The 13,961-nt window shown below is 51.1% G+C and overlaps 1 protein-coding gene across 1 annotated transcript; it reads left to right on the forward strand.

The window, feature by feature from the left end:
- Window positions 1–11,447: 11,447 nt before the first annotated feature.
- LOC129519888 (coagulation factor V-like) lies at window positions 11,448–13,903 on the forward strand. The gene is made up of 3 exons (XM_055340711.1): window positions 11,448–12,293; window positions 13,178–13,492; window positions 13,559–13,903. Exons 1-3 carry the CDS (start codon window positions 11,448–11,450, stop codon window positions 13,901–13,903), a joined length of 1,506 nt encoding a protein of 501 aa, XP_055196686.1.
- Window positions 13,904–13,961: the final 58 nt, after the last annotated feature.

Raw genomic sequence — 13,961 nt, forward strand, 5'->3', positions numbered from 1 at the left:
TTTTTGGCTCATATAATATTACCAGGCAGACATTCCTGGTAGGCAAGTAGCTTTCCTTCATATGGTTATTTGGGGACCTAGCTTCCTTCTTCCTGAGACTTCTCTATTCATTCTCTTGTGCCTCCTTGTCATCTGCCTCCAGCTGGCAGAACAATGAGGACCACCAGGGGGAGTTTCTGGGCTGGCCTGGAAGTGGCTTGTTCAGTTGTGCTCAGGTTCCATTGGAAGGGACTTAGTCTTATGTAAATACTTTCTTGATATCTGACTCCTGACTGGGCAGGAGCTCCCTTTCCTACCTGCACAACTCAACCTCTCAAAATGTTCAAGATTTATCCCTGAAGCCCCGGCTTTCTGCAATCACCTTTGTGTGAACTAGGTCCTGACACTTGATTTCTAAATCCTGAAACAAGCAAGGTGGCCCTTTCCAGAGGAGGTGGGGCTGAGGGTGAGGGGAATAACAGAGATTTTGAGAGAATGAAGGAATCTCAAAATGGGAAGAAAAGTTATAGCTCCAGGGGACTAACTTCACTTTCTTTCAGATCTCCAAGAGGACAGGGCTGTATGGGATGGAGGAGGGTGTGTGTCCCAGGAGAACCTGCAGGACCCTCAGTGCCAAGAGACACAAGTCTTCTATAATACAAATGAGTCACAGCAGCTCTGGAGATCTGGGAGGGGGCATATTACTGCTAAAAGAATGCAACAGTCCACAGAGGACCAAGGAGTCTCTCTATATACAGATATATCAACAGCTTCTCCAGATGTGACCACATCAACAATGTCTCCAGACAGGACCACATTAGCAGCTTCTACAGATCTGACCTCAACCACAGCTTCTCCAGACGTGACCACATCAACTGCCTTGCCAGAAGCGAGCACCTCAACAGCTTCTCCAGATGAGACCACATCAACACTATCTCCAGACGGAATCACATCAACATCGTATCCAGAAGGGACTACATCAGCAGCTTCTCCAGATGTGACCACATCAACCGCTCCTCCAGACGTGACCACATCAACAGTATCTCCAGACGGGACCACCTCAGCTGCTTCTCCAGATGCAACCACATCAACATCGTCTCCAGACGTGACCACATCAGCAGCTTTTCCAGATGTGACTACATCAACAGTGTCTCCAGACTGGGCCACAACAGCAGCTTCTCCAGATGAGACCACATCAACAGTATCTCCAGACGGGACCACATCAACATTGTATCCAGATGGCACCACATCAGTAGCTTCTCCAGATGCAACCACATCAACCGCTCCTCCAGATGTGACCACATCAACATCATTTCCAGATGGGACCACAACAGCAGCTTCTCCAGATGGGACCACATCAACACCATCTCCAGACACCAGCACATCAACAGGGTCTCCAGATATGAGCATATCAATTACTTCACCAGACATGAGCACATCAACAGCTTACCCAGAGGTGACCACATCAGCAGTGTCTCCAGATGGGACCACATCAGCAGCTGCTCCAGATATGAGCACATCACCAGCTTCTCCAGACATGACCACATCAACTGCCTTGGCAGAAGCGAGCACCTCAACAGCTTCTCCAGACATCACCACATCAACAGTGTTTCCAGGCAGGACCACATCATCAGCTTCTCCAGATGAGACCACATCAACCGCTCCTCCAGACGTGACCTCATCAGCGTCTCCAGAAGTGACCACATCAGTAGCTTCTTCAGACGTGACCACATCAGGAGCCTCTCCAGATGCGAGCACATCAACAGCTTCCCCAGACATGAGCACATCAGCAGTATCTCCAGATGGGAGCACATCAGCAGCTGCTCCAGATGTGACCACATCACCAGCTTCTGCAGAAGTGACCACATCAACTGCCTGGACAGAAGTGAGCACATCAACAGTTTCTCCAGACATGAGCACATCAACAGTGTCTCCAGACATGAGCATATCAACAGCTTCTCCAGACGTGACCACATCAGCAGCGTCTCTAGATGGGACCACATCAGCAGTTTTTCCAGACATGACCACATCAGCATCTTCTGCAGACGTGACCACATCAGCAGCTTCTCCAGACGTGACCACTTCAGGAGCCTCTCCAGATGCGAGCACATCAACAGCTGCTCCAGGTGTGACCACATCACCAGCTTCTGCAGAAGTGACCACAACTGCCTGGCCAGAAGCAAGCACTTCAACAGCTTCTCCAGACATGAGCACATCAACAGGGTCTCCAGATATGAGCACATCAACAGCTTACCCAGACACGACCATATCAGCAGTATCTCCACATGGGACCACATCAGCAGCTGCTCCAGATATAAGCACATCACCAGCTTTTCCAGACATGACCACATCGACTGCCTTGTCAGAAGGAAGCACCTCAAAAGCTTCTCCATATGAGACCACATCAACAGTGTCTCCAGACATGACCACATCAACATCGTCTCCAGACCGGACCACATCAGCAGCTTCTCCAGATCTTTCCTCAACCACAGTTTCTCCAGACATGACTACATCACTAGCTTCTCCAGGCATGACCACATCAACTGCCTGGCCAGAAGCAAGCACTTCAACAGCTTCTCCAGACATGAGCACACCAGTAGCTTCTCCAGACACGAGCACATCAACAGCACCTCAAGACGTGACCACATCAGCAGTGTCTCCAGATGGGACCACATCAGCAACTGCTCTAGATGAGACCACATCAACAACATCCCCAGTCGTGACCACATCAGCAGTGTCTCCAGATAGGAGAACAACAGCAGGTTCTCCAGATGCTACCACATCACGAGCCTCTCCAGATGAGAGCACATCAACAGCTTCTCCAGACACCAGCACATCAATGGCTGCTCCAGACATCACCACATCAGCAGCTTCTCCAGATGGGACCACATCAGTAGCATCTATAGAAACCAGCACATCAACAACAGCTCCAGACATGACCACATCAAGAGCCTCTTCAGAAGCAAGCACATCAACAGCTTCTCCAGACTTGACCACATCAACAGTGTCTCCAGACGGGACCACCTCAACAGCCCCTCCAGATGCAACCACATCAAGAGCCTCTCCAGATGGGAGCACATCAACTGCTTCTCCAGACACGAGCACATCAACAGCTTCTCCAGATGGGACCACATCAGCAGCTGCTCCAGATATGAGCACATCACCAGCTTCTCCAGACATTACCACATCAACAGTGTCTCCAGACGGAACAACATCATCAACTTCTCCAGATGAGACCACATCAACAGTGTCTCCAGACGTGACCACATCGACATCGTCTCCAGATGGGACCACATCAGCAGCTTCTCCAGATGTGACCACGTCAAGAGCCTCTCCAGATGGGAGCACATCAACAGCTTCTCCAGACATGAGCACATCATCAGTGTCTTCAGATGGGACCACATCAGCAGCTGCTCCAGATGTGAGCACATCACCAGCTTCTCCAGATGTGCCCACATCAACTGCCTTGCCAGAAGCCAGCACCTCAACAGCTTCTCCAGAAGTTACCACATCAACAGTGTCTCCAGACGTGACCACATCGACATCATCTCCAGATGGGACCACATCAGCAGCTTCTCCAGATGCAACCACATCAACCTCTCCTCCAGACATGATCACATCAACAGCGTCTCCAGACGTGACCACATCAGCAGCTTCTACATATGTGACCACATCACCAGCTTCTGCAGAAGTGACCACATCAACTGCCTGGCCAGAAGCGAGCACATCAACAGCTTCTCCAGATGTGACCACATCAGCAGTGTCTCCAGTTAAGACCACATCAGCAGCTTTTCCAGATGTGACCACATCAAGAGCCTCTCCAGATGCAGGGACATCAACAGCTTCTCCAGACATGAGCACATCAACAGGGTCACCAGACATGAGCACATCAATAGCTTCACCAGACATGAGCACATCAACAGCTTACCCAGACGTGACCACATCATCAGTGTCTCCAGATGGGACCACATCAGCAGCTGCACCAGATATGAGCACATCACCAGTTTCTCCAGACATGACCACATCAACTGCCTTGCCAGAAGCGAGCACCTCAATAGCTTCTCCAGATGAGACCACATCAACAATGTCTCCAAACGTGACCACATCAACATCGTCTCCAGATGGCACCACATCAGTAGCTTCTCCAGATCTTACCTCAACCACAGCTTCTCAAGAAATGATCACATCAGCAGCTTCACCAGACGTGACCACATCAATAGTGTCTCCAGACGGGACCACATCAGGAGCCTCTCCAGAGGTGAGCACATCAACAGCTTCTCCAGGCATGAGCACATCAACAGCCTACCCAGATGTGACCATATCAGCAGTATCTCCACATGGGACCACATCAGCAGCTGCTCCAGATATGAGCACATCACCAGCTTCTCCAGACATGACCACATCAACTACCTTGCCAGAAGCGAGCACCTCAACAGCTTTTCCAGACATCACCACATCTACAGTGTTTCCAGATGGGACCACATCATCAGCTTCTCCAGATGAGACCACATCAACCGCTCCTCTCGACGTGACCACAACAGCAGTGTCTCCAGATGGGACCACATCAGCAGCTGCTCCAGATGTAACCACATCACCAGCTTCTCCAGGCATGACCACATCAACTCCCTTGCCAGAAGCAAGCACCTCAATAGCTTCTCCAGATGAGACCACATCAACAGTGTCTCCAGACGTGACCACATCAACATCGTCTCCAGATGGGACCATATCAGCAGCACCTCCAGATGCGACAACATCAACCACTCCACCAGACGTGACCACTTCAACAGCATCTCCACACGGGACCACGTCAGGAGCCTCTCCAGAGGCTAGCACATCAACAGCTTCACCAGACATGAGCACATCAACAGGGTCTCCAGACGCGAGCACATCAACAGGTTCTCCAGATGGGACCACATCAGCAGCTGCTCCAGATATGAGCACATCACCAGCTTCTCCAGTGGTGACCACATCAACTGCCTTGCCGGAAGCGATCACCTCAACAGCTTCTCCAGACGTTACCACATCACTAGCTTCTCCAGACATGACCACATCAACTGCCTGGCCAGAAGTGAGCACATCAACAGCTTCACCAGACATGAGCACATCAACAGTGTCTCCAGACATGAGCACATCAACAGCTTCTCCAGACATGACCACATCAACTGCCTGGCCAGAAGTGAGCACATCAACAGCTTCACCAGACATGAGCACATCAACAGTGTCTCCACACATGACCACATCAGCAGCTTCTCCAGACGTGACCACATCAGCAGTTTCTCCAGATGTGACCACATCTAGAGCCTCTCCAGATGCGAGCACATCAACAGCTTCTCTAGACATGAGCACTTCAGCAGTGTCTCCAGATGGGACCACATCAGCAGCTGCTCCAGATGTAACCACATCACTAGCTTCTCCAGGCATGACCACATCAACTGCCTGGCCAGAAACAAGCACTTCAACAGCTTCTCCAGACATTAACACATCAACAGGGTCTCCAGTCATGAGCACATCAATAGCTTCACCAGACATGAGCACATCAACAGCTTACCCAGAGGTGTCCACATCAGCAGTGTCTCCAGATGAGACCACATCAGCAGCTGCTCCAGATATGAGCACATCACCAGCTTCTCCAGACATGACCACATCAACTCCCTTGCCAGAAGCAAGCACCTCAATAGCTTCTCCAGATGAGACCACATCAACAGTGTCTCCAGACGTGACCACATCAACATCGTCTCCAGATGGGACCATATCAGCAGCACCTCCAGATGCGACAACATCAACCGCTCCACCAGACGTGACCACTTCAACAGCATCTCCACACGGGACCACGTCAGGAGCCTCTCCAGAGGCTAGCACATCAACAGCTTCACCAGACATGAGCACATCAACAGGGTCTCCAGACGCGAGCACATCAACAGGTTCTCCAGATGGGACCACATCAGCAGCTGCTCCAGATATGAGCACATCACCAGCTTCTCCAGTGGTGACCACATCAACTGCCTTGCCGGAAGCGATCACCTCAACAGCTTCTCCAGACGTTACCACATCACTAGCTTCTCCAGACATGACCACATCAACTGCCTGGCCAGAAGTGAGCACATCAACAGCTTCACCAGACATGAGCACATCAACAGTGTCTCCAGACATGAGCACATCAACAGCTTCTCCAGACATGACCACATCAACTGCCTGGCCAGAAGTGAGCACATCAACAGCTTCACCAGACATGAGCACATCAACAGTGTCTCCACACATGACCACATCAGCAGCTTCTCCAGACGTGACCACATCAGCAGTTTCTCCAGATGTGACCACATCTAGAGCCTCTCCAGATGCGAGCACATCAACAGCTTCTCTAGACATGAGCACTTCAGCAGTGTCTCCAGATGGGACCACATCAGCAGCTGCTCCAGATGTAACCACATCACTAGCTTCTCCAGGCATGACCACATCAACTGCCTGGCCAGAAACAAGCACTTCAACAGCTTCTCCAGACATTAACACATCAACAGGGTCTCCAGTCATGAGCACATCAATAGCTTCACCAGACATGAGCACATCAACAGCTTACCCAGAGGTGTCCACATCAGCAGTGTCTCCAGATGAGACCACATCAGCAGCTGCTCCAGATATGAGCACATCACCAGCTTCTCCAGACATGACCACATCAACTCCCTTGCCAGAAGCAAGCACCTCAATAGCTTCTCCAGATGAGACCACATCAACAGTGTCTCCAGACGTGACCACATCAACATCGTCTCCAGATGGGACCATATCAGCAGCACCTCCAGATGCGACAACATCAACCGCTCCACCAGACGTGACCACTTCAACAGCATCTCCACACGGGACCACGTCAGGAGCCTCTCCAGAGGCTAGCACATCAACAGCTTCACCAGACATGAGCACATCAACAGGGTCTCCAGACGCGAGCACATCAACAGGTTCTCCAGATGGGACCACATCAGCAGCTGCTCCAGACATGAGCACATCAACAGTGTCTCCACACATGACCACATCAGCAGCTTCTCCAGACGAGACCACATCAGCAGTTTCTCCAGATGTGACCACATCTAGAGCCTCTCCAGATGCGAGCACATCAACAGCTTCTCTAGACATGAGCACTTCAGCAGTGTCTCCAGATGGAACCACATCAGCAGCTGCTCCGGATGTGACCACATCACTAGCTTCTCCATACATGACCACATCAACTGCCTGGCCAGAAACAAGCACTTCAACAGCTTCTCCAGACATGAGCATATCAACAGCTTCTCCAGAGGCGACCACATCAACAGCCTCTCCAGACGGGACTATATCAACAGCCTGGCCAGATGCAAGCACATCAATAGCTTCTTCAGACTTCACCACATCAACAGTGTCTCCAGACAGGACCACATCATCAGCTGCTCAAGATGAGACCACATCAACAACATCTCCGGATGTGACCACATCACCAGCTTCTGCAGAAGTGACCACATCAACTGCCTGGCCGGAAGTGAGCACATCAACAGCTTCTCCAGACATGAGCACATCAACAGTGTCTCCAGACACAAGCACATCAACAGCTTCTCCAGACGTGACCACATCAGCAGCTTCTCCATATGTGACCACATCAAGAGCCTCTCCAGATGTGAGCACATCAACAGCTTCTCCAGACATGAGCAGTTCAGCAGTGTCTCCAGATGGGAACACGTCAGCAGCTGCTCCAGATGTGACCACATCAACAGCCTCTCCAGACGGGACTATATCAACAGCCTGGCCAGATATGAGCACATCAACAGCCTCTCCAGACTTCACCACATCAACAGTGCCTCCAGGCAGGACCACATCATCAGCTGCTCAAGATGAGACCACATCAACAACATCTCCAGATGTGACTGCATCAACATCGTCTCTAGTCAGGACCACATCAGCAACTTCTGCAGATATAACCACATCAATCACTTCTCCAGACATGAGCACATCAACAGCTTCTCCAGTGGCGACCACATCAACAGCATCTCCAGATGAAACCACATCAGCAGCTTTTCCAGACATGACCACATCAGCAGCTTCTCCAGACGTGACCCGCCTCAGCAGCTTCTCCAGATGTGACCACATCAAGAGCATCTCCAGATGCGAGCACATCAACAGTTTCTCTAGACATGAGCACTTCAGCAGTGTCTCCAGATGGGACCACATCAGCAGCTGCTCCGGATGTGACCACATCAACTGCCTGGCCAGAAGTGAGCACATCAACAGCTTCTCCAGACATGAGCACATCAACAGCTTCTCCAGACTTGACCACATTTACAGTGTCTCCAGAAGGGACCACATCACCAGCCTGGCCAGATGTGAACACATCAACAGTTTCTCCGGACATGAGCACGTCAACAATGTCTCCAGACATGAGCACATCAACAGCCTCTCCAGACTTCACCACATCAACAGTGTCTCCAGACAGGACCACATCATCAGCTGCTCAGGATGAGACCACATCAACAACATCTCCAGATGTGACTACATCAACATCGTCTCTAGACGGCACCACATCAGCAGCTTCTCCAGATATAACCATATCAGTCGCTTCTCCAGACGTGACCACAACAATAGCATCTCCGGACACGAGCACATCAACCGCTTTTCCGGACTTGACCACTTCAACGGCATCTCCAGAAGGGACCTCATCAGCAACCTGGCCAGATGCGAGCACATCAACAGCTTATCCAGACATGAGCACATCAACAATGTCTCCAGACATGAGCACATCAACAGCTTCTCCAGAGGCGACCACATCAAAAGTGTCTCCAGATGGAACCACATCAGCAGCTTTTCCAGACATGACCACATCAGCATCTTCTGCAGACGTGACCACATCAGCAGCTTCTCCAGATGTGACCACATCAAGAGCCTCTCCAGATGTGAGCACATCAACAGCTTCTCCAGACATGAGTACTTCAGCAGTGTCTCCAGATGGGACCACATCAGCAGCTTCTCCAGATGTGACCACATCAACTGCTCCTCCAGACCTGACTACGTCAACAGCATCTCCAGATGGGACCACATCAGCAGCTGCTCCGGATGTGACCACATCACTAGCTTCTCCAGACGTGACCACATCGACTGCCTGGACAGAAATGAGCACATCAACAGCTTCTCCAGAGGCGACCACATCAACAGCCTCTCCAGACGGGACTATCTCAACAGCCTGGCCAGATGCGAGCACATCAACAGCTTCTCCAGACTTCACCACATCAACAGTGTCTCCAGACAGGACCACATCATCAGCTGCTCAGGATGAGACCACATCAACAACATCTCCAGATGTGACTACATCAACATCGTCTCTAGACGGCACCACATCAGCAGCTTCTCCAGATATAACCATATCAGTCGCTTCTCCAGACGTGACCACAACAATAGCATCTCCGGACACGAGCACATCAACCGCTTTTCCAGACTTGACCACCTCAACGGCGTCTCCAGAAGGGACCTCATCAGCAACCTGGCCAGATGTGAGCACATCAAGAGCCTCTCCAGATGCGAGCACATCAACAGCTTCTCCAGACATGAGCACTTCAGCAGTGTCTCCAGTTGGGACCACATCAGCAGCTGCTCTGGATGTGACCACATCACTAGCTTCTCCAGACGTGACCACATCGACTGCCTGGACAGAAATGAGCACATCAACAGCTTCTCCAGAGGCGACCACATCAACAGCCTCTCCAGATGGGACTATCTCAACAGCCTGGCCAGATGCGAGCACATCAACAGCTTCTCCAGACTTCACCACATCAACAGTGTCTCCAGACAGGACCACATCATCAGCTGCTCAGGATGAGACCACATCAACAACATCTCCAGATGTGACTACATCAACATCGTCTCTAGACGGCACCACATCAGCAGCTTCTCCAGATATAACCATATCAGTCGCTTCTCCAGACGTGACCACAACAATAGCATCTCCGGACACGAGCACATCAACCGCTTTTCCAGACTTGACCACCTCAACGGCGTCTCCAGAAGGGACCTCATCAGCAACCTGGCCAGATGTGAGCACATCAAGAGCCTCTCCAGATGCGAGCACATCAACAGCTTCTCCAGACATGAGCACTTCAGCAGTGTCTCCAGTTGGGACCACATCAGCAGCTGCTCTGGATGTGACCACATCACTAGCTTCTCCAGACGTGACCACATCGACTGCCTGGACAGAAATGAGCACATCAACAGCTTCTCCAGAGGCGACCACATCAACAGCCTCTCCAGACGGGACTATCTCAACAGCCTGGCCAGATGCGAGCACATCAACAGCTTCTCCAGACTTCACCACATCAACAGTGTCTCCAGACAGGACCACATCATCAGCTGCTCAGGATGAGACCACATCAACAACATCTCCAGATGTGACTACATCAACATCGTCTCTAGACGGCACCACATCAGCAGCTTCTCCAGATATAACCATATCAGTCGCTTCTCCAGACGTGACCACAACAATAGCATCTCCGGACACGAGCACATCAACCGCTTTTCCAGACTTGACCACCTCAACGGCGTCTCCAGAAGGGACCTCATCAGCAACCTGGCCAGATGCGAGCACATCAACAGCTTATCCAGACATGAGCATATCAACAATGTCTCCAGATATGAGCACATCAACAGCTTCTCCAGAGGCGACCACATCAACAGTGTCTCCAGATAGAACCACATCAGCAGCTTTTCCAGACATGACCACATCAGCAGCTTCTCCAGACTTGACCACCTTAGCAGCTTCTCCAGATGTGACCACATCAAGAGCCTCTCCAGATGCAAGCATATCAACAGCTTCTCCAGACATGAGCACTTCAGCAGTGTCTCCAGATGGCACCACATCAGCAGCTGCTCCGGATGTGACCACATCACTAGCTTCTCCAGACGTGACCACATCGACTGCCTGGACAGAAATGAGCACATCAACAGCTTCTCCAGAGGCGACCACATCAACAGCCTCTCCAGACGGGACTATCTCAACAGCCTGGCCAGATGCGAGCACATCAACAGCCTCTACAGACTTCACCACATCAACAGTGTCTCCAGACAAGACCACATCATCAGCTGCTCAGGATGAGACCACATCAACAACATCTCCAGATGTGACTACATCAACATCGTCTCTAGACAGCACCACATCAGCAGCTTCTCCAGATATAACCATATCAGTCGCTTCTCCAGACGTGACCACAACAATAGCATCTCCAGACACGAGCACATCAACCGCTTTTCCAGACTTGACCACCTCAACGGCGTCTCCAGAAGGGACCTCATCAGCAACCTGGCCAGATGTGAGCACATCAAGAGCCTCTCCAGATACGAGCACATCAACAGCTTCTCCAGACATGAGCACTTCAGCAGTGTCTCCAGTTGGGACCACATCAGCAGCTGCTCTGGATGTGACCACATCACTAGCTTCTCCAGACGTGACCACATCGACTGCCTGGACAGAAATGAGCACATCAACAGCTTCTCCAGAGGCGACCACATCAACAGCCTCTCCAGACGGGACTATCTCAACAGCCTGGCCAGATGCGAGCACATCAACAGCTTCTCCAGACTTCACCACATCAACAGTGTCTCCAGACAGGACCACATCATCAGCTGCTCAGGATGAGACCACATCAACAACATCTCCAGATGTGACTACATCAACATCGTCTCTAGACGGCACCACATCAGCAGCTTCTCCAGATATAACCATATCAGTCGCTTCTCCAGACGTGACCACAACAATAGCATCTCCGGACACGAGCACATCAACCGCTTTTCCGGACTTGACCACTTCAACGGCATCTCCAGAAGGGACCTCATCAGCAACCTGGCCAGATGCGAGCACATCAACAGCTTATCCAGACATGAGCACATCAACAATGTCTCCAGACATGAGCACATCAACAGCTTCTCCAGAGGCGACCACATCAAAAGTGTCTCCAGATGGAACCACATCAGCAGCTTTTCCAGACATGACCACATCAGCATCTTCTGCAGACGTGACCACATCAGCAGCTTCTCCAGATGTGACCACATCAAGAGCCTCTCCAGATGTGAGCACATCAACAGCTTCTCCAGACATGAGTACTTCAGCAGTGTCTCCAGATGGGACCACATCAGCAGCTTCTCCAGATGTGACCACATCAACTGCTCCTCCAGACCTGACTACGTCAACAGCATCTCCAGATGGGACCACATCAGCAGCTTCTCCAGATCTTGCCTCAACCACAGCTTCTCCAGACATGACCACATTAACAGTGTCTCCAGACGGGACCACATCAGCAGCTTCTCCAGATGCGACCACAGCAACAGCTTCTCCAGACATGAGCACATCACCAGTGTCTCCAGACATGAGCACATTAATAGCTACACCAGTCACGAGCACATCAACAGCTTCTCCAGACTTGACCACTTCAACAGCATCTCCAGAAGGGACCACATCACCAGCCTGGCCAGATGTGAGCACATCAACAGTTTCTCTGGACATGAGCACGTCAACAATGTCTCCAGACATGAGCACATCAACAGCTTCTCCAGAGGCGACCACATTAACAGTGTCTCCAGATGGAACCACATCAGCAGCTTCTCCAGACGTGACCATGTCAGCAGCTTCTCCAGATGTGACCACATCAAGAGCCTCTCCAGATGCGAGCACATCAACAGCCTCTCCTGACATGAGCACATCAACAGTGTCTCCGGACATGAGCACATCAACAGCTTCTCCAGACTTGACCACATTTACAGTGTCTCCAGATGGGGCCACATCAGCAGCTTCTCCAGACGTGACCACATCAGCAGCTTCTCCAGATGCGACCATATCAACAACGTCTCCAGACAGGACCACATCAACTGCCTGCCCAGAAACAAGCACATCAACAGCTTCTCCAGATGTGACTACATCAAGAACCTCTCCAGATGCGAGCACATCAGCAGCTTCTCCAGATGGGAGCACATCAACAATGTCTCCAGACATGACCACATCTATAGCTTCCCCAGATATGACCACATCACCAGCTTCTCCGGTCGTGACCACCTCAACTGCCTGGCCAGATGCTAGCACATCAACAGCTTCTCCAGATGTGACCACATCAACGGCTTCTCCAGATGTGACCACATCAACAACCTGGCCTGATGCGAGCACATCAACAGCTTCTCCAGACATGACCACATCAGCAGCTTTTCCAGACAGGACCACATCTGCAGCTTCTCCAGAAGTGACCACATCAACAGCATCTCCAGAAATGACTACATCAATAGCTTCTCCAGATGGGACCACATCAAAAACATCTCCAGACATGACCACATTGACAATCTGGCCAGATTCAAGCACATCAACAGCTTCTCCAGATGTGACTACATCAAGAACCTCTCCAGACGTGAGCACATCAGCAGCTTCTCCAGATGGGAGCACATCAACAATGTCTCCAGACATGACCACATCTATAGCTTCTCCAGATGTGACCACATCAACAGCTTCTCCAGACGGGACCACATCAACTGTCTGGCCAGATGCGAGCACATCAACAGTGTCTCCAGACACGAGCACATCAACAGCTTCTCCAGACATGAGCACATCAACAGTGTCCCCAGACATGACCACATCAATAGTGTCTCTAGACGGGACCACATCAGCAGCTTCTCCAGATGTGAGCACATCAACAACATCTCCAGACACGACCACATCAACAGCTATTCCAGAGAGCATGACATCCACAGCTTCTCCAGATGCCACCACATCAACAGTTTCTTCAGTTGCAAGCACATTAACAGTGTCTCCAGACACAGGCACACCAACAGCTTCTCCAGACACCAGCACGTCAACAACGTCTCCAGATTCGAGCACATCCACAGCCTCTCTGGATGCCACCATATCAACAGCTACTCCAGACACCACTACATCAATAGCTTCTCCTGACATTAGCACATCAACAACATCTCCAGACACGACCACATCAACAGCCTGGCCGGATGCG

The sequence above is a fragment of the Nyctereutes procyonoides genome, unplaced genomic scaffold (genome assembly GCF_905146905.1).
Source record: "Nyctereutes procyonoides isolate TBG_1078 unplaced genomic scaffold, NYPRO_anot_genome, whole genome shotgun sequence".
Taxonomy (NCBI): domain Eukaryota; kingdom Metazoa; phylum Chordata; class Mammalia; order Carnivora; family Canidae; genus Nyctereutes; species Nyctereutes procyonoides.